This window comes from Rattus norvegicus, chromosome 2 (assembly GCF_021556685.1).
Source record: "Rattus norvegicus strain SHRSP/BbbUtx chromosome 2, alternate assembly SHRSP_T2T, whole genome shotgun sequence".
NCBI lineage: Eukaryota > Metazoa > Chordata > Mammalia > Rodentia > Muridae > Rattus > Rattus norvegicus.
In genome coordinates, this window is record NC_141535.1 from 186211341 (window position 1) to 186238496 (window position 27156).

The 27156-nt window shown below is 45.1% G+C and overlaps 1 protein-coding gene and 1 pseudogene across 2 annotated transcripts; one reads left to right on the top strand and one right to left on the bottom strand.

Annotated features, from left to right (window-relative positions):
- The first annotated feature begins 3 nt into the window (after positions 1-3).
- Lix1l (limb and CNS expressed 1 like) lies at positions 4-25875 on the top strand. Of its 2 annotated transcripts, NM_001395134.2 has the most exon segments (6): positions 18-384; positions 13203-13366; positions 18389-18529; positions 20823-20918; positions 21646-21723; positions 23166-25875. In NM_001395134.2, coding segments are annotated over 6 exon segments (1014 nt in total). In that variant the 5' UTR covers positions 18-92; the 3' UTR covers positions 23409-25875.
- Positions 19524-20254, bottom strand: LOC147996432 (high mobility group protein B1 pseudogene; annotated as a pseudogene).
- Positions 25876-27156: the final 1281 nt, after the last annotated feature.

Consider the following 27156-nt stretch of genomic DNA (forward strand, 5'->3'; position numbering starts at 1 on the left):
CTCAGTCTCCCGGCTCTTGCTCACTGGGGTGGCTGGGACCGTTAGCTCGCCAGGCTGGCAGGCTCCGGGGCCCAGCTCCGCCAGCCGCCGGGATGGAGACTATGCGAGCACAGCGGCTGCAGCCCGGCGTAGGTGTCGGCGGGAGAGGCACTCTACGAGCACTGAGGCCGGGGGTGACCGGGGCCCCAACTAGCGCCGCCACACCCCCCGCAGGCCCGCCGCCCGCCCCACCGCCCCCCGCCCCGCCCCCGCCGCCACTGCTTCTGGCTGGGGCCCCCGGGCTGCCCCTGCCCCCCGGCGCTACGGGGAGCCCGGCGGTGCTGCGCGAGGCGGTGGAGGCGGTGGTGAGGAGCTTCGCCAAGCACACGCAGGGCTATGGTCGAGGTAAGTGTCGGGGACTGGCCTTCTGCGGGACACCCTCTAGGCAGGAGCATGGCTCCCACAGCTCCCACCGTCCTCACAGTGGCTCTGCTTGGCGTCCAGCCCTTGCATGCATTTCCTTTTGGGGAGTTTCCTTCTGGACACACACACGCGCGCGCGCTTGTGCGCGCGCGTCTACATACACACACACACACACACACACACACACACACACACACACACACACACACACACACACAGAGTTATTAATGCATTCTCCAGGGACTCCTTTTTTCAGATGCAATTCTCATTTCTTCCCAACTTTTTCTCTGTCAACAGCCGAACTCCTGGAGGCTTAAAGGTTTTAATGTCCTTCCTCCCTTTGAGAACCGGCTCCTATTGTGTGGGATCCTCTCCTTTATCTCAGACCCAGGACATTTCTCCTCCCTACCCTTCTCTGTCTTCTCTATCTGATCTCAGCAATTCCTGAACCCCTGTACTTCATCTTCTAAACCCCGACTTTTTTAGTTCTTCACATACTTATCCACCCTGCCCCTGACATGAAATTTCCATCAGGACTTCAGATCTGCTGGAGAATTAGGTAGTGCTTTCAAAAGTCACTCACAATAACTGTTCTTTTGAATCTGGACCCACACCATTGAGGCCGTGCCACTTCCTGTGACTTGGTGCCTCACTTTAGAGTCTTAGTTTGGAGCTTCACAACTCGGGCCTCTGTCTGTCTGGCGCTGTGTTCCTGGCCCCTGCCCAGGAACTGAGGATAAATCTCAGGCCCTGGCTCACTCTATGCTGAATTCTGTGGAAATGAGCCAGGCAACAACCCTATTTTGCTTAGAAATTGCCAGCTTAAAGATGCTTAATTTCAGAGAAGAGGGATGTGAGGATTTTCTTTGTTGTTTTTGTTTAGGCAATGTTAACCAATTTCCTGTCAGAATCCTGGTTCCAAATTCATAGTTTAAACGGCAAGAAACACACAGCGAAGGGTGTGTGACTCAGACTTTAAGTCTGGAGTTTCCAACACATCACTTCTGTTTCCTTGGTCAGGACCTCCTGGGTCTAAAAGGGACAGCATCCTTTCTGTCTTAGTGGGAGAAAAGTTGCACAGCATTTCCCACCTTTATTTTTTTCCAGGGTGTTGTCCTCCTTCCACTCTACTCTTTACTTCCTTTTGGAAGCATCAGTGAAAAGAGCAGACAGGCTTCCGAGGCCTGTCAGTCTGGCTGTGTCTGTGGGTGCAAAGGGACTCCTAACTTCACTGAGCAAGTTTCTTCAAGGGTTGTGCTCTGGGTTAATTAAGATCCTGCAACTGACAACAGAGTGGGCACTTGAAATGATTGCCAGCCCAGATTTTCTGGTTATCTCTTCTTTGAAACATGGCTCATTTTCTTCTACTCTTAAATGTTTGTATCTTTGTCAACTGGAAGATTTCAGTGACTTGAATGTTCAGATCCACTCCGCTGCACATCTGATGGCTCATTTACTGTTACCCTCCCTTTGCTCTCTAACCAGTTTGAATGCCAGCCAAGCTAGGATTCTTTCTGCAGGGTGCTGTGGATACAAACGGATGCACTTCTGAAACTAGTGAGTCCATACAGCCACTTTCCAGGTCGGTTCCCACGTTTAGCAAGGCGTACGGTAGCATGCCCAGCTCCTTTTACCTCAGTACTGAGGGCAACATTTTGCCTCCGGTGTAGTAGTGGACAGAAGTAGCTACCCTATGTCTGAAGAGTTCCTCTTGGAAACTTACAGGCACTTATCAACATGATAGAGAAATATATCCTCACCCATGCTTCTGTGCCCTGAAGAGCCTCTGGTTTGGCTTCTAAACTGGGTGTGTGGAAAACTCTTTTAGTTTCCCAAGAAAGGATGAAGGAACAAAGGAATTGTGCTGACAAAGAACAACCAGGCTTCGGATTCTGTGCTGTGTCTCCCCTTCAGTGCCCCCGCCCCAGTCTTATTATTCTTGAGTCTCTCGTTTCCAGTCTGGGTGTCCAGCCAGTGCTGTAGGAGAATTTGGCTTTCTGCAGATTTGGCTCAGAGTCCTTCACCACATGGAACCACTTCTCTGCTTCAGTTAATCGGCAAAGCTGCCCTTGGCAGACACCCACACACCCTTGTGACTGATGGCATGACATTTGGGGTGGCTCTGGTGCCCTGAATACAATTTACTTTGGTCTTGGTCCAGATCCCTCTTTCGTCTGGGGATACCTTACCTGCCATCTTCAGTTCGAATCCTTCATCCTTTTCCTGAGGAGTCTAGACGCACCGTTTCCAGTACTGACTTCTTAGATTTATCTTCACCAGCATTGGGTCGGAGCACGCACGCACACACGCACACACACGCACACACACACACACACTCTCTCTCTCTCCCTCTCTCTCTCTCTTTCTTTCTCTCTCTCTCTCTCTTTCTTTCTCTCTCTCGCTCTCTCTCTTCTCTCTTCTGGTGTTCCCTCATCTATAGGTTAGTTCCCACTCCCCTACCCACACCTGCTCAAAAGTCTCTCTCTCTCACACGCACACACACGCACACACACACACGCACACACACACACGCACACACGCACACACGCACACACTTGTGCCGGCTCTTTTGCTTTGTTTTGTTTTTTTGAGAAAAGTCCTTGGTATATAGCCCAGGTTAGTATGGAACTCACCATGTAGTTCAGACTTTTTAATTCAGGGTGATTCCCCTGCCTCAGCTTCCCAACTGCTGGGATAACAAACGTGTGCCATCATGCCTGGTTTGCTGTTGCTTCTCAGCTCAGCTCACAGTGTGAGAGATTTTGACTGGGGACCTGGCCCTGTCATGCACTGTGATCTCGGTGATATTGCTCACTCGTTTTTATGCTTTATCTGTTCCATTTTTTTTCCATTTAACAAATGTTTACTGCTCACCAGGTGCAGTGGTGAGCAAGTTACATATTTAGTCTGCTTTAGAACACGTGTGAGGGTCGATGGTGTAATATCGCAAGGTAGCACACCATGGAAGAGGGCGTGGCTTGGAGCCAAGGGAATTATTAGTTCTTAATCCTGGTTCTGTCACTTCTGGTCTGTCCCCTAAGCTGTATACTTTTTGCAAAATGGGTATTATAGTACTTGTCTTGATTTTTGTTTATGGGTGTTTAGCCCGCATGCATACCTGTGTACCATGTGCATGCCTAGTGCCACATTGGCTAGAAGAGGGTGTTGGATCCCCAGGGACTGGAATTACGGATGGTTTTGAGCCACTGTGTGGGTGCTGAGAATTGAAGCTGGGTCCTCTGGAAGAGTAGCAGGTGCTTTAAACCATCAAGCCATCGCTCCAGCCCAAGAATAAATGAATTTCACATGGTATTTTCTTTGTCACTACAATCACAGACTATCTATCACTGGAGCTAATCTGTGTGGGCATTTATAACTTTTGGAAATATTGGACCAGACCCCTGTTAATTTCTTGTGACTGACAGAGCAGAGCATCATATATTGTGCTGCTTAAAGCGAAAGAAAGGAAGCAGGGGTGCTGGAGAGATGGCTCAGTGGTTAAGAGCACCGACCTGAGGTCCTGAGTTCAAATCCCAGCAACCACATGGTGGCTCACAACCATCTGTAATGAGATCTGATGCCCTCTTCTGGTGTGTCTGAAGGCAGCTACAGTGTACTCATATACAATAAAATAAAATCTTTAAAAAAAAAAAAAAAAAAAGAAAGGATCAGGTCTGATGGCGCACTTCTGTATCCTCACTTGGGAGATGGAGGAGGAGGAGAATGGGAATTCATGGCAATCCCTGCTACACAGGGCCAACCTGGACTATGGGAGCCCTAACAAAATAGTGTGTGTTTTTCTACAGTTCTGCAGGCCAGACATTAACATCAGTATCACTGGACCAAATGGGTATTAGCAGGATCCTGCCAGAAAGCCTAGTCTCCTTTGCCTTCTCGGGCTCCTGGCAGCAGCAACATTCCTGAGCCCTGGTCATGACCACACCACTCCAGTGTCTGCCTCTGTGATGTCTCCTCTTCTGTGTGTTGCCAACTCTGAGCTCCCCTTCACAGTTTTGTTGCTCTTTTTTGTCCTTTCTTTCTTCCTTCCTTCCTTCCTTCCTTCCTTTCTTTCTTTCTTCTTTTCTTCCTTTCTTCCTTTCTTCTCTTTCTTTCTTTTGAAGCAGGCAGTAGTGGTGTCTGTAGAGCTGTGTGACTCTCAATAGCTTCGAACTCATAATAAGACCAGGCTAGTTTCGAACTCATAGAGATCCCCTTGCCTCTGCCTCTCTGTGCCACTGGTGTAATCCATGACTCCCTGAGTCAGAGTCGGCAAACACATCTGCAAAGTCCTTGTCCCATGAGGTAGCCTGGTTCCCAGGACTGAAGTAGTACATGTTGGCAGGATGTAATGCATCCTGCTTCAGTAGATGGAGTTCCCCACTGAACCCACTGCTACTCCACAGTGCTGGCCTTCAAAGACTTCTGCATGCCCTAGGCTACTCATGGCCTTCCAAAAACTGAAGAGGAAAATATTAGACAAAATATTGTTAAGCAGCTTCCCCATTTCCATTATATCTTGAACCTCTCACAGCTTATTCTTGCAAACCAAAATGATCAGGGCAACCCCTCACCTCTCTGTGTCACTACCTAGTTACCCTCTTTTAACACCTTTATCCTTACCACAATATTGTTTTCATCTTTTTTCCCTACCTATGGGCTGGTTTGGGTTTTTGTTTGTTTTGTTTTTTGAGGAAGGGTCTCATGTAGTCCTGGTTGGCCTCAAATATGCCATCCTTTTGACTCAGCTTCCTCAGGGCTGGGATTCCAGATGCACGCTACTGCCTCTGACCCTGGACTTACTCTTTTATTATTACTTGTCTTAGTCAGGGTTTCTATTCCTGCACAAACATCAGGACCAAGAAGCAAGTTGGGGAGGAAAGGGTTTATTCAGCTTACACTTCCACATTGCTGTTCATCACCAAAGGAAGTCAGGACTGGAACTCAAGCAGGTCAGGAAGTAGGAGCTGATACAGAGGCCATGGAGGGATGTTACTTACTGGCTTGCTTCCCCTGGCTTGCTCAGCTTGCTCTCTTATAGAACTCAGGACCGCCAGCTCAGGGACAGCACCACCCACAATGGGCTACACTCCCCCACCCCCATCATCTCTGTATTAACTCCAGCTTGTGTCAAGCTGACACACAAAGCCAGCCAGTACATTACTATTGTTGCTCCTATGTTAATCCCCTCATCCCCCCAACCCACCCACCCCCAACCCCACTCCCATGCTTGGGAACTAACCCAGAGCTAGCATTTCCTTCGGGCATGTTAGGCAAGCACCTTACAACTGAACTATGTCTTCACTCTATACTTATTGTCTTTTTTAGGTCCATTTAATAAACATGTGCACTCTGTGCGTGCGTGCGTGCGTGTGTGTGTGTGTGTGTGTGTGTGTGTGTGTGTGTGTGTGTGTGTGTCTGTCTGTCTGTCTGTCTGTCTGTCTGCCCAAGACAGGGTTTCTCTATATAATTCTGGCTGCCCTGGAACTCAGTCTATAGAGCAGGCTGTCTTCAAATTCAGATCCACCCACCTCTGCCTGAGGTCATCATTTTAATGTCTTTATCCTTGGGAATAAACAATTTGTCACCAACATTTCATTTAGACAGAATCTAGTGTTTTATTTCCTACAGGTAAAAAGCAAAACCAAATATTCCCTTTTGTGTTTGCAGTATCATGGTATAAGCATTTTAACATTCCTCACTAGTTTGGTCTTTATCTCAACCCAGCATCTGTCAATATCTTCCACAAAGCATTTGCATTTGTCAAAAATATTCTGTTGATAGCACTTCTTCAAATATCTTATACAAACCATTATGCCCATGATTTCTTACTGAAAATCTGCTTTAAAAACAAAACAAAACAAAAACAAAAACAAAAACAAAACCTGCTGGGCAGTGGTAGCACACACCTTTAATCCCAGCACTCAGGAGGCAGAAGCAGATGGATCTCTGAGTTCAAGACCAGCATGGTCTACAGAGCAAGTTGCCAGACAGCCAGGGCTACACAAAGAAACCCTGTATTGAAAAACAAAACAGCAAATCAAACAACAAAACAAAACCCTATGGGCTATTCATTTATACAAGTACAAACTCATACAATGCACACCTAGAACTGTTTGTAAGTTTTAGGGGACTCGTGAAGCCCTTTGAAGCTCAGACATAGATTGGATCTTGGGTTATGTTTCCCAAGCTGGAAAGAACAGGTCAGTTAAGGTATCTAGATTCCTGCTGCAATTCTGTTGCAGGCTTTGAGCCCCAGAGCTCCCACTTCCCCACATCACAGCATCACTTAGGGGCATTTTCAAATGTAGATCACAATCAATTGCTTAAAAAACAAGAAAAAGCCAAACCAAACCCCAAACAAAACCACAACCCCCTTTTCCCCAGTCTCTCATTTCATATTCAGTATTACCTAAATTTGCTCCATTTCCTTAGACTTTGAGGGATCATGAAAGAACTAGCCCTGTGCTGTATGCCAGGGTCCAGTTCAGCTGGATGTGAGGCAGGCATAAGCTTTGAATAGGCCCTTCCCCATGTTCGCCTCCCCTTCTCTTCCACCCTACTATTTCCCCTGTTGTTCGTATGTTAGGGGAGCTGTCGTTTGCCTCAAAGACAAGGGCCGAAAAGGTCTCAATTGAAAGATCAAAGATGGCAGAGCTCTCTGGGCCAGAGTGACCTCTGAAGAGCCTCACCGGGCCCAAGGACAAGACAGGGAGCCTTTCCTTTTTATGCAGTCTTTTGATAGAAGAATGAGCACTCTACCAAGTCAGTCAAGTATAGGCTATGAGCCAAGGAAAGGGTTTCTGCTGCTTTCCCTACCGGCCTCTCTGTGGGGATCTTTGTTTTAGTTTGCAGAGCAGGTAAGAGCTGACTCATTGGCCACCCACTTCTGATTAGTTAGCCAAGGCTGTGTGCTATTCTCCCCACCCTTAAAGACTGAGTTTTGCTTAGTGAAAGTGTTTGGGTCAGATCCCTTCTTCTGAAGCAAAATGGGCTCACAGTCTCGCCCTCCCCTCTAGGTCCATCACCACATTTGCACACAGTCCGAGATTCCTGCCACTGTCCCTGTCAATGACTGAGCATAACAGGGATGTTAATGCAGGCCCATGAGGCATATGGGGTAAGATCTGGGATTCCTTTGACATAAAGACTTCTTGGCTTGGCCAGACCTTTCTTGGAACTACAGTGCAGCCCAAATTTAAGCCTCTTTCCTTCCCTGTCTTCCACATGTCAGACATCCATTGTGCCCTGAGGGCTGTCCTGTCCGCCTACTCCAATAAATCTCTTGCATGTTTATCTTATCTTAGCACTTTCTTGACAGATCCAAATTAACACAATGTGAAGAAATGGATGAGTTTTGTGGTAATTGAGAGAGGGAGAGTATTCATGCCATAAGGTACCAGAAGGTATGTGTGATTTATGAGGCTCCAGTTAAAGTCTTTTGAAATGTTTGGAACCCTGCAGCCAAAGCTGAACATACCAGATCCCCCTTTCTATGTAAAATGCATTGCTTTGATCAGACCCTAAACACAGCCCTACCTAGTCTGGTCACTGCCTCTTTTTACAGCCACCCTGCACTTTCCTGTAGGCACAGTGGGCCCTTATTCTCTGAGTTTGCTCTGCTTCCTGCTCTCTCACGGCCTCCATATCTGTTATATGGTGTACTATTCTCTTACCTTTTGCCTAAAGAGTTCCAGCTCATGCTTCAGCCTAGACATGACCCTCACGGTAACTTTTTTGATCTTCTTCACACTGGGCTCTGGGCCAGTTCCAGTTCCATGCAAAACTAAGAGGCTGGAGAGATGGCTCAGAGGCTAAGAGCACCAGCTGCTCTTCCCGAGGACCTGGGTTCTATTCCACTTATAACTGTGAACTTCAGGGGATCCAATATCCTCTGGCCTCCAAGGGTAGCAGGCATGTAAGTGGTGCACATATATACACGCAGGTAAAACACTCATACATATAAATACCTTTAAATTAAAAAAAATGTTTTAAAGTCTCTAGTGTAGAGTCCTTGCCTGGCTACATTTGTCCTGCAAGTAAGTAAGCAAATGAAAAAACAACAAGCAACAACAAGAAATGATTTGACTGGGGCTGGAGAGATGGCTCAGTGGTTAAGAGCAATGACTGCTCTTCCAGAGGTCCTGAGTTCAAATCCCAGCAACCACATGGTGACTCACAACCATCTGTAATGAGATCTGATGCCCTCTTGTGGTGTGTCTGAAGACAGCTACAGTGTACTCATCTATAATAAATAAATCTTTAAGAAAAAAAAAAGAAATGATTTGACTGTGGAACCAAGGTCTCAGTTTGTCACATATACATAATTTCCTGTGCACGGTGACCTCCCCATGTGTGCCCATGAGGCCAAAGACTGGCTCCAGGTATCTTCCCTGTCATTCTCCAGCCTTCTTCTTATTGAGACAGGATCTCTCACTGAAACAAGAGCTCTTCTTTTTGTCTAGGCTGGTTAACCAGTGAGCTCAAGGACCTGTCTCTACCCAACGTCCCCTTCCCCAACACCGGGGCTACATATATACATTATATCAGCTTTTACATGGGTTCTGGGAATCCAAACTCAGGGCCTCACGATTGCACAACAAGTATTATAACCACAAGAACACTCTCCTAGCCCCTCCCCCTTTATGATGGCCTTGCTCTTAGGGTTCCCATTGCTGTCGTAAAACATCATGATAAAAAGCAGCCTGGGGAGGAAAGGGTTTATTTCAGTTCACAATTCCAAGGAAAGTCAAGGTATGGCTCTAGAGTAATAGCTGATATAGTAAACCTCTCTCTCTCATATCTCTCTAACATGTGCATGTGTGCATATGTGCTTGTGTGTGTGTAAATCATTTATTAGAATGATTTACAGGCCATGGTCCAGCTAATCTAACGATGGCTGCCTGGAATGGAAAGTCCGTGAATCCAGAAGTTGCTTGCTTAGTCTACGAGGCTGGGTGTCTCAGCTGGTCTTGAATAGATGCCGGAATCCCAAATGGTAGGTTTTAATGCCAGTGAAGGAAAAACAAAGTAAAAAGGGCGCGAGGGGCAGCTAGAGAGATGGCTCAGTGGTTAAGAACACTGGCTGCTTTTCCAGAGGTCCTGAGTTTAATGGCAGCTCACAACTATCTGTAACTCTAAGATCTGACACTCTTACACAGATATACATGCAGGCAGAACACCACTATACATAAAATGAAAATAAGTTATTTTTAAGAAAAAAAATCCCTCACTGAGTGATTTTACTTAATTAGATGTAATTGACAACCAAGAATAGCCATTACAAGGCAGGAACTCAAACCTAGCAGGAACCTATGGACGTGAGCTGATGTAGAGGACATCGAGGAGTGCTGCTTCTAACTTGCTCCATGTTGCTTACGAGGCCTGCTTTCCTATACAACTCAGGTCCACTGGGGCAGCACCACCACAATGAATGGGCCCTCACACATAGACTGTCAGTCAAGAAAATGCTGCCCTATGGATTTGCATCCAGGCCAGTCCTATAGAGACAGTTTATGCATTCATATTCCTTCTTCCCAAATGATCCTACCTTGTCAAGATGACATAAAACTAGGCAGCACAGGGCTGGGGATTTGGCTCAGTGGTAGAGCGCTTACCTAGGAAGCGCAAGGCCCTGGGTTCGGTCCCCAGTTCCGGAAAAAAGAACCAAAAAAAAAAAAAAAAAAAAAAAAAAAAAAACTAGGCAGCACAATCTTAAATTTCTGCCACAGCTTCCCGAGTGTGAGGATTACAAATGTGTGCCACCACACCCAGCTGGCTTTGTTTCTCATTCCGAAGCCTGATGGTTCAGTAGTTCATAGCCTTTAAAAAAAAAATGTGGGGCTGGAGAGATGGCTCAGAGGTTAAGAACACTGGCTGTTCCTCCAAAGGTCCTAAGTTCAATTCCCAGCAACCACATGGTGGTTTACAACTACCTATAATAGTATCTGATGCCCTCTTCTGGTGTGCAAGTGTACATGCAGGCAGAACTCTATACATAATAAATAAATTTATTTTTAAAATCCTTTTTAAAAAATGTTCTGGGCTGGAGAGATGGCTTTGTGGTTAAGAGCACTGACTGCTCTTCCACAGGTCCTGAGTTCAAATCCCAGCAACCACATGGTGACTCACAATCATCTGTAATGAGATCTGATGCCCCTCTTCTGGTGTGTCTGAAGACAGCTACAGTTTACTCACATGCATACAATAAATAAAAAAGTTTTTAAAAAGTTGTAATTATTTGTATTTTATATGTATGGGTGTCTTACCTGTGTATACATGTATGTGTCACCTGTGTGCTTGTAGAAGCTAGAAGGTGGCATCTGATCCCCCCAGGGACTGTTATTACAGACTACTGTGAGCTGACATATGGGCCCTGGAAAATTGAGCCCTAGTCCTCTGGAAGAGGAGCCAATGCTCTTCACCCCTGAGCCATTTCTCCAGCCATAGCGCAATTATTGAACCCTTCTTCATTTTATAATCCGTAAAATGGTGATGACTAAAAGACCTGCCTCCTAAGGTTATACGTGGTGTGTAAAGGCCCATGGAAACGCCTGTCATTTAGTAAGTACTCCATAAATATGATGGAGCTGCCACCTGGGTGATGGGCGTCATTGTCCCAGGCCAGTTGACCGATTGTAGAATGACTGCTTGTATTTTATTACACAGTAATATTGCTGGCCAGCCCTGAAACTTTGGCTGTAGTATTTAAGTTAAGCTACTTTGGTACCCAGTACTAACCAAAATGTGAGATAAAGCAGGGGCCCTTAAACTCTGTTCACTGGCCACCTTTTTGCCCAAGAAGTTGTTCTGAAACCTTGGGAATATAGGTATATAGAATAGATATACAAATCAAACATTTCTTGGTAATAAGCCAGAATTAAATGTTAAAACAGTTCTTTAGGGTTAGGGAGATGACTCAGTGGATAAAGTATGTGCCACACAAGTGTGAGGACCAGAGCTCACATTTGGAAGAATCCATGGAATGGTGGATGCAGTGCAGCACATCTGTAATCCCAGTGTGCCTGAGGCAAGATGAGTGATGGACTCAAAATACCAGGAGGCTGGAAGACCAGCCAGCATGGCTTAGTAGTGAAGAACAAGAAGCCCTGCCTCAAACAAGGCAGACATCGAGGACTAATAAACCAAGATTGTCTTTTGTTCACAGATGGCTTGTGGCATGTGCACCTTCACTCACATTCAGACACACATGCACAAAGCCACACATAGATAATATATATATATATATATACACACACACATATACACACACATATATAATTTTACCATTTACTAAAGATTAAGACAATATGCATACTAATGAGATAGACATACTTATTTATTTGCATTTATTTATTTATTGGTTTGTTGGTTTTTTTCCAATACAGGGTTTCTCTGTGTAACCCTGGCTGTCGTAGCACTTGCTCTATAGACCAGCCTGGCCTCCATCTCAAAAACCTGCCTCTGCCTCGAGAGTGCTGGGATTAAAGGTGTGTGTGCCACCATCATCTAGTATATCTATTTCTTATTTTGTTCACTTACCTGTGTTCTTTCTTAACAAAGTAAATCTAGGCTGAGTACTTGACACCATGGATATAGAGCATTGTCAACATTTTTAAAGTTTATTGATACTCTGAACACATCATCATCAATACTGAGAGCTGATTTGCATTAGTACAGAGTGGCAGAAGTAGTTAGGGCCGTTCCAGAAATTGTTAACAACTCTAGGTCCAGGGACTCAGTACCCTCTCCTGGATCCATGGGTACCTGCACACACATGGTGCACGTACACACACTCATGCACACACATCCATATACAAAAATAGTAAACCTTTACAAAGAAAACTTGTACTCACAAGCCAAAATTTGCATAAGAATTAAAATTGTACTTGTTTATGTATATGTGTGTGCATGATGCAAGTTTATGGGTGTTTGTGCTATGGCATTCGTGGAGGTCAGAAAACCATTCCACGGAGTCAGTTCTCTTCTGTCTTTATGTGAATAGAACTAGCTCACCAGTCTTAAGGAAAGTTATCTCGGTGACCTCCACTTATCCATCCATCCATCCATCCATCCATCCATCCATCCATCCATCCATCCATTTTAGTCAAACTTAAACCAGTAACTTTCAAAAGCAAATATTGGGCTAGAGAGATGACTTAATAGACTAGGGTTTGGCTCCCAGCACCCACATGGTGGCCCTCAACCATCCCAACTCCAATTCTAGGGGATCTGATGTGTGCTTCTAACCTTAACCAGCACTACATGTGACGTTCAGGCATACATGCCGGCAAAACACTCATATGCATAAAAAGAAAAAAGATAAATCTAACACTTTAATGCTCTAAATGGCTGAGCCATCTCTTCAGCCCCACACAACAATTTTTAAATTGAACATTTTAACACAATACAATAAAAATATACTATTTTGGAACTATTTGGAAACTATTGTGTTTCCATAAGATTTTTGTGTTAGACACGGTAAGCATCTGCAATCTGAGCAGAGTGTTTCAGCCATCTCTGTCGTGTCACAAGGCGCCAAGGCTGCTGCATCGCTGCGGGATTCTCCACCAGCGGCACCGTCAGAAACCCTGGACTCACTCCACATTTGATTTTGGATTAATTTGGTTACAGCACATCCAGAAGCCTTTTCCTGTTCTCAGTTTCCCACTCTCTCTTACCCCATATACGGTCACAGCCCTACAGTTTGAGAAGCTAGGAACTAGAGCACTGGGGGAGGGGAAGAGGAGGGAGGAAGCCCAGCTGTGGCATGCTGATTTATTAGTCTGTTTACCCTCTTGCAGTGAACGTGGTGGAGGCCCTTCAGGAATTCTGGCAGATGAAGCAGTCTCGGGGCGCTGACCTGAAGAACGGGGCTCTGGTGGTGTACGAGATGGTCCCCTCCAACAGCCCTCCCTACGTCTGCTATGTTACTCTGCCTGGGGGGAGTTGCTTCGGGAGTTTCCAGGTAATTCATGAGGCAGCAGCAGCTAGGGTAAATGTGTAAGTGCTAATAAGGACGTTTGTTACTTTGGCCATCAATCTCTGCCTGATGTCATGAATATGAGGACTGACTAACTCTGAGGGAGTCCTTCCAGCACCTGAGGCTCATGAGGACACAGGGGAGCCTCAATTAGCATGCTTTCTTTGGGCCCACAACTCAACCCCATTTCAAATTCAAGCAGTTATGACTGCACTCCCAGCACCAACCTTTGATTTAATCTGGCTTCCACGATCACACTCCAACTTCTGGCCATTTCTTCTTTTTGAAATGTGTATGGGCATCTTGATAGCTTCCATGTCTGTGTAGCACATTTGAGGAGTGCCCAGATACCCTGGAACTAAAGTTCCAGACTGTTCTGAGCTGGCATGTGGGTGCTGGGAATCCAACCTGAGTCCTCTATAAGAGCAGCCTGTGCTTGCAACCAATGAGTTCTCTCTCCAGCTCTGGTACTACTCCTACTCCTACTCCTACTCCTACTCCTACTCCTACTCCTACTCCTACTCCTACTCCTACTCCTACTATTTTTCTGTGACAATCCTGGCTGTCCTGGAACTTGCTGATAGACCAGGCTGGCCCTTAAGAGATCTGCCTGCCCCTGCTACCCTGCTCTGATTTTATTTTTGATTACATGTGTTGAGGGAATGTGTAAGTCAGTGCAGATGCCATTCTATTAAGTCCCTGGGGTAAACCTTGTGATGTGGGCTCTCTGTGTGTGAGAACTGAACTCAGGTCCTCTCTAAGAGCAAGAAGAGTCATTTCTCCATCCCCTCTTCCTTATTTTCATGTTTGAAAGACAGGATTTCATGTAGTCCAGCCTATCCTCAAAATATGGATGACCATGCTGAACTTTGATCCTCCTGCTTCCGTCTCCCATGTGTTGGGATTATGAGAAATAGAGCTGGCATGCTCCATTTATGAAGTGCTTGCCTGGGGGCTGCTCCCAGGGCTCCAGCACAAGAGGCAAACACTCTACAACTGGCCTACAGTCCTAGCTTCCAGGTTACATTGTTTCTAAAGTTTTTCTGTTGTTAAGGTTCTATGCAGATATAAAATGTTTGAAGACTTTTATAGGATAGAGAGAAATTGTGGGGGCTAAAGAGATAGTTCAGCCATTAAGAGAACTGGCTGCTCTTTCAGAGGACCAAGTTAAGATCCCAGCAGTCATTTCAAGCAGATCACAACCACTGGGAACTCCAGCTCCAGGGAATCCGACACTCTCTTTTGGCCTTTACTGGCACTCCCACCCTGATTTATACACAAATAAAACAGCAGATTATAAAAATCTTTAAAAAGAAATTATATAGATTGGTATGAATATTATCAAGAATTGTTTTTTTTTCCATTTCAGAGAGGAAGGCAGCCTTCTAAAATGTCACCTTAAAGAGTCTGAATAGGAATTAAAAGAAGATAATAGACACCTTTGGTTAGTTTTCATGTGATTGTGTCCATTAGATATGGTCGGAGCCCTTGTTGTGTGCACAGCACCTTGGGCCTCCCCATCATATGATTTACAATGTACCATTACTGCTTGTCTTTGCAAGTGTTCCCAACTGTATCTGTTTTCCCCTCTCTGTATATGTGTATATGTGTGTGTATACACATCGGCTTGAACCCAGGGCCTTGCAAACTATCTTCTTTCTTGGTCAGTATTAAAAACCTGCCACCCATTCAGACTGCTACATAGATGACAATTTATCTATTGCATGAATAAAAACCACTGAAGCTCAGTTTTTGCCTTAAATAGAAAGTCCTAAGGAAATCCATCCATCCATCCATCCATCCATCCATCCATCCATCCATCCATCCATCCATCCATCTACTCATTCACAAGACCTATTCATTCATAGACAAGGTTTATAGTCCTGGCTGTCCTGGGACTCGCTATGTAGAATAGGCTGGCCCTGAACCCATGGAGATTTGCCTGCCTCTGCCTTGTTGGATTAAAGGTGTACACCACCATGCCTGGCTTGGAAACTTTGTTTTAAAACAGAGGACTAAACCTTTTGACTCAACACTTGAACCATTTCAGATAAATAAATATAAGCCCAGGATAACTAATGATTACATTAGCTTTCCATTTTCATGTGTGGTGTACATGTATGTGGGTGCATGTACACATCTATTGTGTGTGTGAATCCCGAGGTTGACATAAATATCCTCAGTCGCTCTTCCACCTTACTCATCAGTGCAGAATCTCTGTCAAACCTACAGTTTGCCAACACGGCTGCTCTTGCCAGCCAGCTCACTCTGGGGATCCAAGCTCTGCTGTTCCACAGGCTGGAACCTCGGGCAGACATCGTGTATGTGGGTCCCGAGGCTGGAACCTCGGGCAGAGATTGTGTATGTGGGTTCTGAGGCTAGGATCTGAATTCCAGCTGTCACCTGTGCAGCAAGTCCTTTAACACTGGGCCATCTCAGCCCCTTTTCTTTCCTCAGAATAATATGGCTCCTTCTCACCTCATCCCAATCTGAAGGACAGATTGAGTTTTACTTTGATTTGTTACTTTCTGAAAGTTAAATGATCTGGTCTTGGCTTTTAGCTTATTTTACACCCCCCTTGGCAGGTAGAATTTTCCTAGTGGTTTTCTTCATGCTGACATTTTTAGTAGTAATATTATGGGATAAAGTGGTTAACAGGTTGGTAATAAATAAAAATAGAGAAACAAGCCTGAATGTGGATGTATCGAGCTATCTCAGAGGAAACTGCCCTCCAAAGGAAATCAGGACTTATCAATATAGTTAAGTGACAACATCTCCCACTGTCCCTTTGAAAGCTGAAACATCCAGCCAACGTGGTGATACATGCCGTTAATCCCAGCACTTGGGAGACAGAGAGATCTCTGTGTGTTCAAGGTCTGCCTGGTTTACATGGTGAGTTCCAGGACAGCCAAAGCTACACAGAGAGAGACTTTGTCTCAAAAAAGCAAAACTCTACATCACTTCTCTTAATCATGAATGACAAAGGTACAGAGGCTTCTGCAGAACCTGCTAAAGACTAATTATAATAGAATACCATGTAGGCTAGGGGGCTGACATTGGGATGATCTGACTTCTGAACATCAGATTTGCCCTAATACCATGTTGGTTACTGTTTTTAAAAAGCTGTTTCCCGGGGTTGGGGATTTAGCTCAGTGGTAGAGCACTTGCCTAGGAAGCGCAAGGTCCTGGGTGTAGAAAATGCCTGTTTACAGCTAAGAGAAAGTGGAAGAATCCCAGAATTCCAAAAGGTTTCCGCCTTGTTTTAATCTTAAGTTACCTAGAATTCAGAGACCATTGCCTGACAAACTGGTGTGTGAGTAATTTGTGTGAGTAATTAGTTCACTGACAGTGTAAGTAGAGGCCTTTTCCTGTCTTCTGGCTATCTGCTGACTCAGCAGCCTTCCTAGCTCTGCACTCAATTTGGTAGGAGTAGTCATTTCCAATTCTTTAATGACTTCAGGATGTTTAGTTAAAATTGTGTTTCCAAACACCATGCCATTTTTCAGTAAAGCTTCGGAAAGTGTGATGAATGCAACTGATTCATCCCTGGTGTGTGTACGAATGTTCTCTTCCTCAGTGGTGTCTTCCCTACTCTGCTGCTGCTGCTGCTCCTCCTCCTCCTTTTCCTCCTCTTCCTTTCTCTTCCTCTTCCTCCCCGCCTTGTCCCCCTCCTCCTCCCTGTCCCCCTCCTCCTCAGTGGTGTCTTCCCTGCTGCTCTGCCATGGACCACTCAGACGGAGGACACCGTGGGAGAAGCAGGGCTCTGGTACTCAGGAAGGCACAGGTTCGGCGCAATGACAGACACAGCACACTCAGGGTGGTTTGAGTCTGCTGCGATTTTACTGAAATCTGCTTTGTGGTTATATACAATGCTTGAACAGAAGCTAATTTTTTGGCCCCTGGCCAGGATACACTCAAACAATAACCAAGAAAAAGTTTAACAGTATACATGAAGTACAGAACAGAAAGCAAGACAGGAAATAAATTTCCCTGAGAATCAGACTGGTGACAGATGGTGGTCATATACCTCATTTACCTCGATCTCTAAATATCATCTCTCAGATAACAACGGGACAGCCGGCTGTAAGGAATCTTTAGTCTTTTATTCTCTCTTAGCCAAAATGTATGTAATTCTTTTAAAGATAAGATAGTTCTTTTTGATAATAGGCAAGCACAGGGACGTGATCTGGCCAAGCATTTTATAAAATTTAAAGAATAATATAGTACTGTCTTTCCATCAATGTTAACCCATCTATCACCTTCTTCATCATATGTCCCTGTGTAGGGCAATGGCTCCGTAGTAGTCCTGTATCTACTCATGCTGTCTTTACCTAAAGGAGGAGCCCACCACCTTGCTCTAATTAATTAATGTTTTCTTCCACGTAACTACTTGATAGGAATTCCTAAATGTTTGGGGTTTTTTTTATAATTGATGGAACTTTCCCCTCTAATAGCTATTGCCTTAATTCTTTCACTATCTACGAGGTCTGGATTTTCCACAGTTAATTCTTCCTGCTGTAAGTTATTGATCATGTCTCTTATAGTTTTATTCTGATTCTACTTAATTTTTGTTAGTGCTTTCAAAAGAGGCATGGTCCATAAAGACCAAATCAGGTCGTGATGTTCTTATTAGTAGAGAAAAAAACAAAAGAGCCGATATGTAACTCCTGATCATACTGATTCGAATCAGCTAGGCAGAAAGTCGAGCAGGAAGAGGCCAAGCCTATTCAGGAGACCAAGTTATGAGGAACACACATCTCTGGTCTGCTGACCACGATTGTTTCATGCCAGACATTCTGGCCCAGCACCACTCTTCCTCCTCCTCCTCTGCCTCCTCCTCTGCCTCCTCCTCCTCCTCCTCTGCCTCCTCCTCCTCTTTCTCTTCTTCTTCCTCCTCTTCCTCAGTGGTGTCCTTCCTGTTCCTCCTCTCTCCTCAGTGGTGTCTTCCCTGCTGCTCTTCCCCTCTCTTAGATGTGTATATATTCTCCCTCTTTCTCTCCTGCCTAGTTTTGCCCCACAAAAGCTGAGGCCCGGCGAAGTGCTGCAAAGATTGCATTAATGAACTCCGTGTTTAATGAACATCCATCCCGAAGAATTACTGATGAATTTATTGAGAAGAGTGTCTCAGAGGCCCTGGCATCTTTCAATGTAAGGAACTTGGAAATGGAAGGAGGGAGCATGGGGGATGGGAGAGGCGGGGAACCCATGCATTTTTGGGTTTTGTTTTTTTTTTTTTCTGTCTGTATTTCTTTCTTTCTTTCTTTTTAAAAAATATTTTATTATTTTGTATATATGGGTGTACCACATGCAGTGCCTAGAAGCCAGATGAGCATTAGGTCCCTGGAACTGGATCTATAGATGGTTCTGATCTGCTATGTGGGTGCTGGGGATTGAACCCTGGTCCTTCGGGGCGGTAGCCAGTGCTCTTAATGACTGAGCCATGGCTCCAGCCCTTTTGGGTGCATTTCTAGTCTGTTTATTCTACCAACTTTTGTGTTGTGTTGTGTGCTCCAAATCTGTCTTTAATTCTTTATCTGTGTTTTTATGTTTATTGATTTGTCCTTATATTTCTTTGGCATCTTGATCCTTTTAATTCAAGTTTTCTGGAATTCAAAAATTTTATAGTGATGGTCATGTGACTTCTGGGATAACCAGGACCATAGAGAGAACCTATCTTCAACAAACAAAAATAATAAGAAAATTCTTTATCAGCTGGTTGGTACACACACATATTTAGTCCTGGAATGAAGGAGGCAGAGGCAGGTTGATCTCTGAGTTCCAGGACAGCCAGGGATACACAGTGGCATTCTGTCTCAAAAAAACAAATTAAAAAAATCAAAAACCAAACCAAAAACTAGGGGCTGGAGAGATGGCTCAGCGGTTAAGAGCCCCGACTGCTCTTCCAGAGGTCCTGAGTTCAATTCCCAGCAACCACATGGTGGCTCACAACCATCTGTAATGAGATCTGATGCCCTCTTCTGGTGTGTCTGAAGACAGCTACAGTGTACTGATATATAATAAATGAATAAATCTTTAAAAAAAATTTCCATATTAATTTATACCCCCAAGACTGTACCAGTCAAGGTAATGAAAATACCACCAGGACAGGGCTATCTAAAGACGCATTCAGTAGTGTGTTAACTATTAAAAAAAAAAACACTGTACAGTTTAAAAACATCTTACACAGACAAGGAAAAAACTTCTAGAACCAACTTATTTTTCATCTTTGTCTTCCTCTTCCTCATCTTCCTCATCCTCTTCCTCATCCTCCTCATCCTCTTCCTCACCCTCTTGATCGTCTTCCTCTTCCTTCTTTTTCTTGCTCTTTTCAGCCGTGACCACCCACTTTTTCGCTGCTTTTCCTTCAGCTCTGTAGGCAGCAATATCCTTCTCGTACTTCTCCTTCAGCTTGGCGGCCATCTTCCCATAGGGCTGCTTGTCATCCGCGGCAGTGTTGGTCCACATCGCTCCTAGTTTCTTTGCAACATCACCAATGGATAAGCCAGGATGCTCGCCTTTGATTTTTGGGCGGTACTCAGAACAGAACAAGAAGAAGGTTGAAGGAGGCCCCTTGGGTGCACTGGGGTCTTGAACTTCTCTTTGGTCTCCCCTTTTGGGGGATGTAGGTTTTCATTTCTCTTTCATAACGAGCCTTGTCAGCCTTTGCCATATCTTCAAATTTCCCCTTTTCTTTAGCAGACATGGTCTTCCACCTCTCTGCGCACTTCTTGGAGAACTCTGAGAAGTCGACAGAAGCATCCGGGTGCTTCTTCTTGTGCTCCTCCCGGCAGGTTTGCACAAAGAATGCATATGAGGACATTTTGCCTCTCGGCTTCTTAGGATCTCCTTTGCCCATGTTTAGTTGATTTTCCTCCGAGAGGCACAGAGTTGCCCGGTGCCCCCACTTGCTGCTTTCTAAAAGGACCAGGGTTCAGTTCCCTGTCAGGTGAACTGTCTGTAACTCCAGCTCCAAGGGGAGCTGCTGCCTTCCTCTGGCCTTGACATTCACACATGATACACAAACATGCGCACATAAAAGACAATCCTTAAAAATTAAATATGTGGCTCGTGAAGGGCTAGAGGATGAGGTAGCGGGTAAAGCCTTAACCATTCAAGGCCTTGCAAGCAGGAGGCCCTTATTTGATCCCCAAAGCCCATTTGAAGTGCTTCGTGTGGCAGCTCTCATATTGTTCCACAGCTGGGGACCCCTAGGGCTCTTTGGCCAGCCAGGCTAGCCTACCTGGTGAACCTCAGACCAACCACCCTCTCTAACAGGAGGTGGTCAGTGTTCCTGAGGAATAGCACTAGCTCTGGCCTCCAGATGAGTACAAATGCACACATACACATGCACACGCACAAAAATGTGACTAATAGCTATTGGATAGTGCTGGTCAAAATAATTCTGATTGAAGATCTGTCTTTTTCTTTCTCCTGTTACCAGGGTAACAGAGAGGAAGCCGACAACCCAAACACGGGGATTGGTGCCTTCCGATTCATGCTGGAATCTAACAAGGGCAAGTCAATGCTGGAATTCCAGGTATAGCTCCATGCACGTAATGCAGGACAGCTTGACACAGCAAGTTTAATGCTACCGACTAATCTTTACCTTCTCATTCAGAAAAAACACAGGGAGAGAAGGTGGCTAGATTTTACAGTGTTTAGTCCTGGGTTGCATACCAGAATTGGTAATTATAGGTGCTCCCAACATAATTTGTAAAAAGTTTCCCCTGTGATTCTGATGAATCTCCTAACTAAAAGTCACTGTCCTGGTTGTATTAATCAGGGTTCTCTAGAGAAACAGAACTGATAAAATGCATGGGCACCCCACCACACACACACACACACACACACACACACACACACACAGAGTTTATTAGAGTGGCTTATAGGCTGTGGTCTGACTTTTCCAACAATGACTGTCTCTTAGAATCCAGTGTCTGTTCAGTTCACGAGGCTGGATGTCTCAGCTAGTCTTCAGTGCCCACCAAAATCCCAAAGGGGCAGGCTGTAACGCCAATGAAGGAATGGACTTGCTGCTGAGGGCAGGAGCAAGCAGGCAGACAACAAGCTTCCTTCTTCATGTCCTTCATAGAGACTGCCACGAGGTGTGGCCCACACTTAAGGGGTGTCTTCCCACCTCAAATGATCCAATCAAGAAAAGTCCCTTACAGATATACCCAGCAGCTTGGGTTTTAGTTAGTTCCAGGGGTCATCATCAGGTCAACAACAACAAATGGCCTTCACACCGGCATTTCCTCCCTCAGGAGCTGATGACAGTTTTTCAGCTGTTGCACTGGAATGGCAGCCTTAAGGCCATGAGAGAAAGACAGTGCTCTCGACAGGTAAGAGTCACCCAAGGGGGGGTTGGGGATTTAGCTCAGTGGTAGAGCGCTTGCCTAGGAAGCGCAAGGCCCTGGGTTCGGTCCCCAGCTCCGAAAAAAAGAACCAAAAAAAAAAAAAAAAAAAAAAAAAAAAAAGAGTCACCCAAGGGAAAAGGGCAGCAGGAGAGCTGCTTTGAGCTCTTAAATGGTTACCAGGCAATGACCACTGAAGGCCTCATTCATTCTGCTCTTGGATTCTTTTGTTTTGTTTTTATTTTTCAAGACAGGGTTCCTCTGTGTAGCCCTGGCTGTCCTGAAACTCCCTCTGTAGTGAGTAGCTGGCCTTGAACATAGAGACTGGCCTGTCTCTGCCTTCTGCAGGCACCCAGCCAGCTCTTGTATTCTTTGCTTTTTGAATGTCACTGTGCTCCTTTTGCCTTGCTTCCCCATCATAAAGTTTCCCTTAAGAAACGTTGGCTAAGCTGGGCTTGGTAGCTCATACCTTTAATCCCAGCTCTTAGGAGGCAGTGGCAGGCAGATCTGAGTTCTAGCTAGTTTCACGCCAGGTAGTGGTACACAGTGAGACCCTGTCTCAAAACAAAATAAACCACCAAAAAGTCCTACCTTTTGCCCTCTGTTTCCTGGCTGCTATGACATGAACTAGTCCGCTCTGCTCTGCCTCCCTTCTAAGACAGGCTGACAACTCTGAAACTATCACCTTCTGAGTGTAAGTCTGTCACACTAATTGTGGATCAGTCTCTATTGTTTCATGGAGCCCTTCTATTCCTTCTAGAACAAGGAGCTAGCTGGAGCACAAGAAATAAAATAGTCATTGCATTTTTAACATAATTTTCCCAAGTTATGGGCATTCCTACAGACCCTTGAGCAAGGGTAAGTGGCACCTCGAGACAGTGTACTTGGTCTACAGAAAAAGTTCCAGGTTGGCCAGGGTTACACAGAGGAAACCCTGTCTCAAATAAAATAACCAACCAACCAACCAACCAACCAACCAACCAACCAACCCACCCACCCACTCACCCACCAACCAACCAAAGAGATAGTATGCTCAGGTTTTCACACATTTAGGAGATTTTATTCTGCTTTAAAAGGTGGCCATATTTTCTACCACAAACACCTTCTGCACACTGTTGGGGTACTAGAAGGTGTATCCTGTCCCTGAGCCCAGAGCTCTGGCTGTTCTGAACGTCACTGTGCTCCCCACAGCAGAGCCCTGTGCTCCTGTGATCTGTGCATGTATCTCCTGCCCCATCCACTTCTGGTTTACTTAAACTCTTTATAGGACATACGTGCTAACTTCCAGCCAGACATCAAGGCTAAGTTCCATTGGCATCACTGTGCTATATGATATACAGGACTTATGTCTTTATCCATCAGGGTCATTGTGCTATATGCTGTGTATGTGTGTTACCTTCTCAGTGATCTTTGCATTCCTCTCTGACCAGGAGGTGTTGGCTCATTATTCACATCGGGCCTTAGATGATGACATTCGCCACCAAATGGCTTTGGACTGGGTGAGCCGGGAGCAGAGTGTGCCAGGGGCACTGTCAAGAGAGCTGGCTTCCACTGAACGGGAGCTCGATGAAGCCAGGCTGGCGGGCAAGGAGTTGCGCTTCCACAAGGAGAAGAAAGACATTCTCATGCTGGCTGCTGGGCAGTTGGGCAATATGCATTCTTCCAGCTGTTAAGCACCTGCCCTCTACTCGCCAGGGCTCTTCAGGCCCTTTTTTGTATGTCTCCTTTTTAAGACGTAGGATGATGATTTCTGTATATACTTTCTCAATTTTATACTTTAAAATAGAGATATATATGTATAAATTCTACACCTGGCTTCCTATTTGCTAAGAGATCCATTTTCTAACTTCCACTTTGGGGATTAGTTACCTTTGAAATCTCAGTGTTCTATTTTAGAGCACAGTTGGCTCTTAAACCTTCAGATTATCTAAGTCATTAACATGTACAATTTACTAAGTGTTCCTGTCTCTTTAAAGAGCTATGATCTCTGCACTCAGGAGTCTGAGGCAGTATTGCTGTGAATATGAGGCCAGCCTGGTCTACATAGTAAGTTCCAGGTCAGCATGGGCTGCAGTGTATAAGATCCTGTCTCAGACCCCTCACCTCCCACATAGAAATCACAGTGGGAACAGGGAGCCTGTGCTCACCTCCCCCATATTCTTGGTTTCTCTCCACTAAAATAGGGTGGGAGTGTCAGGTTTTGGTTAGCAGCGACCTTCCGATGTACCTCTCCTGCTCACTTTCCTTTTTCCTTGCCTCTAAGTGCTCCTTCATATGGGGGCTTCCCTACCTTATCCTGAAGGAGACCTGCTTCCTTTTGTTCTGTGGGACATTTTATCACAGCCTGGAACTCATCCTATAGACTAGGAGGATGGCATACTTGTGGGTGTAGGCTGCTGAGATCACAGGCATGGGACACCAGGCCTGACCTGGTTCTTATTTTAAAGTCACTCTGAGAAACTGCCTAAGAACAAGAGAGTTGGGGTTGGGGATTTAGCTCAGGAAGCGCAAGGCCCTGGGTTCGGTCCCCAGCTCCGAAAAAAAGAACCAAAAAAAAAAAAAAAAAAAAAAAGAACAAGAGAGTTACACACCCAGTTCATATGGTGGTGGGTAGCTGGGACTACCTAAGCTGCCCCTGGGCTCATCTACCCCTACTAGCAGTCTAGATTTCTGGATGTGAGAAGAGGGTAAGGGTTGAGGCTGCTTGCCTTCCACCGTTCCCTGGAGTCACCAGTCTTACTCACCAGACTTAATAAAGACACACTCACACATACGTGTGCATACATACACACACACACACACACACTCACACACACACGCTTTTTCCATTTTGTTTATGTAGCCCAGGCTGGCCTCCAACTCTCCTGGTAGTTGAGAATGACCTGAACTGCAGACTTCCTCTGTCAGCCTCCTACATGCTAGGGTTTCAGTGAATACCACCTCAGCTGCCTCAATCCTTCCTTTCAGGACAAGACGCTTCTTGTTCTTTAGAAACTGTAGCTATTCTGTTTAGAGAGAACCATGTCCCTCTCTTGTCTACTGAGCTATGCTGTTTACTCTGAAATGTACACACCTTGCATTCTCAATTCCTGCTTCTTCCTTCTCCTCTACACTGACTGTGAGAACAGGGGTAGTGAAGCTTGGATTCGAAGGTGGCTCTTCTTAAGCACAACAGATTACTTGTGTGTGAAGAGAAAACTAACCTGGAGGATAGGCAGGGAGAATTTTATGTAGTAAGCTCAATCTTCCTTTCTGTGGTCTCTGCTATATTGTATTATTGTTCAGTGCACTTTCTATCAAGTTGGGACAGTTAATGCCACTATAATTCGACTTCCCATTTAACAGTTGCAGTTTGATTTTAGATTAGGAGTTGGGTCTGGTGGTGCAGGTCTGTAATCTCAGCTATAAAGGAGGCTAAGGCAAAATTGGAAATTCAAGGTCTACCCCAGCTAGAGTGAGCTGAGGGGCAACCTGAGTAACTTTGCAAGACTGTCTCAAAAAACATGAAATAAAAACAGGGTTGGGGACATAGCTTAGTGGAAGAGAGTCTGCCTGGCATGTGAGGCCTGGGTTTAATCCCTACTGCAAAAAGGGTAGGGGAGTGAGAGGTTTGGCAGGAAGAGAGAGGGGAGCATGGTTAGATCAGTTAGCTCACTGGGTAGGAACAAGGTGAAAAGCAGCTTTCTTACTTTTAAAATCATCTTTGTGACAAGGACACATGGGATCAGAGTAGGGTGTCCAGTTAGATTGGTGTCAGTGCTTGGAGAAGGGTTCTTTGATTCCTTTAGTTAGCCCTGTCTCTTTGTTTCATAAAACACACTGGGTTGGAACAGAGGCTCCTGAGTTACATGATATGGGTGACTTTTAAATTGATATTTATAACCTAGACACCGTGAATCCTCCAGTTTCTCCTGGGCTCCTTTTTTTGTGTAAGATGTGTTAAGGGTTATCGTTTGGGGAAGAATTGTCCTTGTACCTCCTGGAATTATTGTTTTTCTCAAAAACCCAAGACTCCAAAGAACATGAGAAAAATTGTTCTGTCCACTTTTGATGTTGAAGATTTTAGTTATCCTTTTGGTACATTCTATGTATTTTCTATGTAAAATTTTACACAATTAAAATGATTTTTTTGTCTATTAAGCCAGAGTGACTTTTTTCCCCCTGTGATAGAATCTTGTGTAGCCAAGGTTGGCTTCCAAATTGTTATGTAGCCAAAGCTGGCCTTGAATACTTTATCCTTCTACCTCTACTTCCCAAGTACTGAGGTCAGGGCCATGTGCCACTAAGCCTGTTCCTGGTTGTCAACTTGACTACATCTGGAATGAACTACATCCAGAATTGGAAGGCTCACCTGTGATCCTGATCTTGAGGCTGGGAGATACAAGTTTCTGACCTGGATCTTGGTGTGGAGATCTTGAGGCAAAGTGGCTATGAATCCCAGGAGCTTAAGGCAAGGAGATCTCTGAGTTCAAGGTCACCTGGGACAAAACAAGTCCCAGATCCAGGCATGGTGGCACACACCTTTAATCCAGGACACACCTCCTGCTGGAGGCCTATATAAGGAGGTTGGAAGAAGGAAGAGTCACTATTCTGCACCTGCCTGCCTTGTGGGACTGAACGACTTCCAGATCCTTGGACTTCAATTCACAGCAGCTGTCAACCACTGCTGGAGAGCTGAACTACAGACTGTAAGTTATTATAACAAATTCCCTTACAGAGGCTACCTGTAATTTCTGTGACTCTAGAGAACCCTGACTAATACAGCCTGGTTGTTGGTTTTTTGAGACCAAAGAAGCAGAGACCCTTTTTGTCTCTGCTGCCAGAATCAGGAATTACAAACAGGTGTCCCATCCTGCCATGTTGACTGAGGCAGTCATCAGCTGAGTTCTAACAGCTGTGTGGGAAGGCAGCCTTTCTCCCTTCTCCAAATAGCTAAGGATCCTGGATTTGGTCCATAGCCTTTTCTCAAGTTCATTTTCACTATGGAGACTTAAACTCCCAATACATATGATTCTCAAATTTCTTTCTTTTACCCAAACTTGTCTTGAACTTTTATATCTGATTCTACATACTGGTCAACACCATCAGATATAACTCACATATCCATGATGAAACCCCTTTTTCCCCACTTGCTCCTCCTTGACATTATTATGCACCTTGTTATTAGGGCAGAAATCTCAGGTCCATCCTCAAGTCTCCCCCATCATTATCCAATTAGTCAGTGCCTGGTGAGTTTGCATTATATTTGAACTCCAGTCTGTGTTTTCCTTCCTCAACATCTCAATGAGAGAGAGCACTGCAATAGCTTCCTAACTGATCTTTGCATTCATTCCTGCTGTCATCCCTTCGTGGCTGTTATTCCCTTGCATAAACTATCATTTAGCTTTTTTACCCGTAACTGCGTTTCCCAAAGTTTTATAT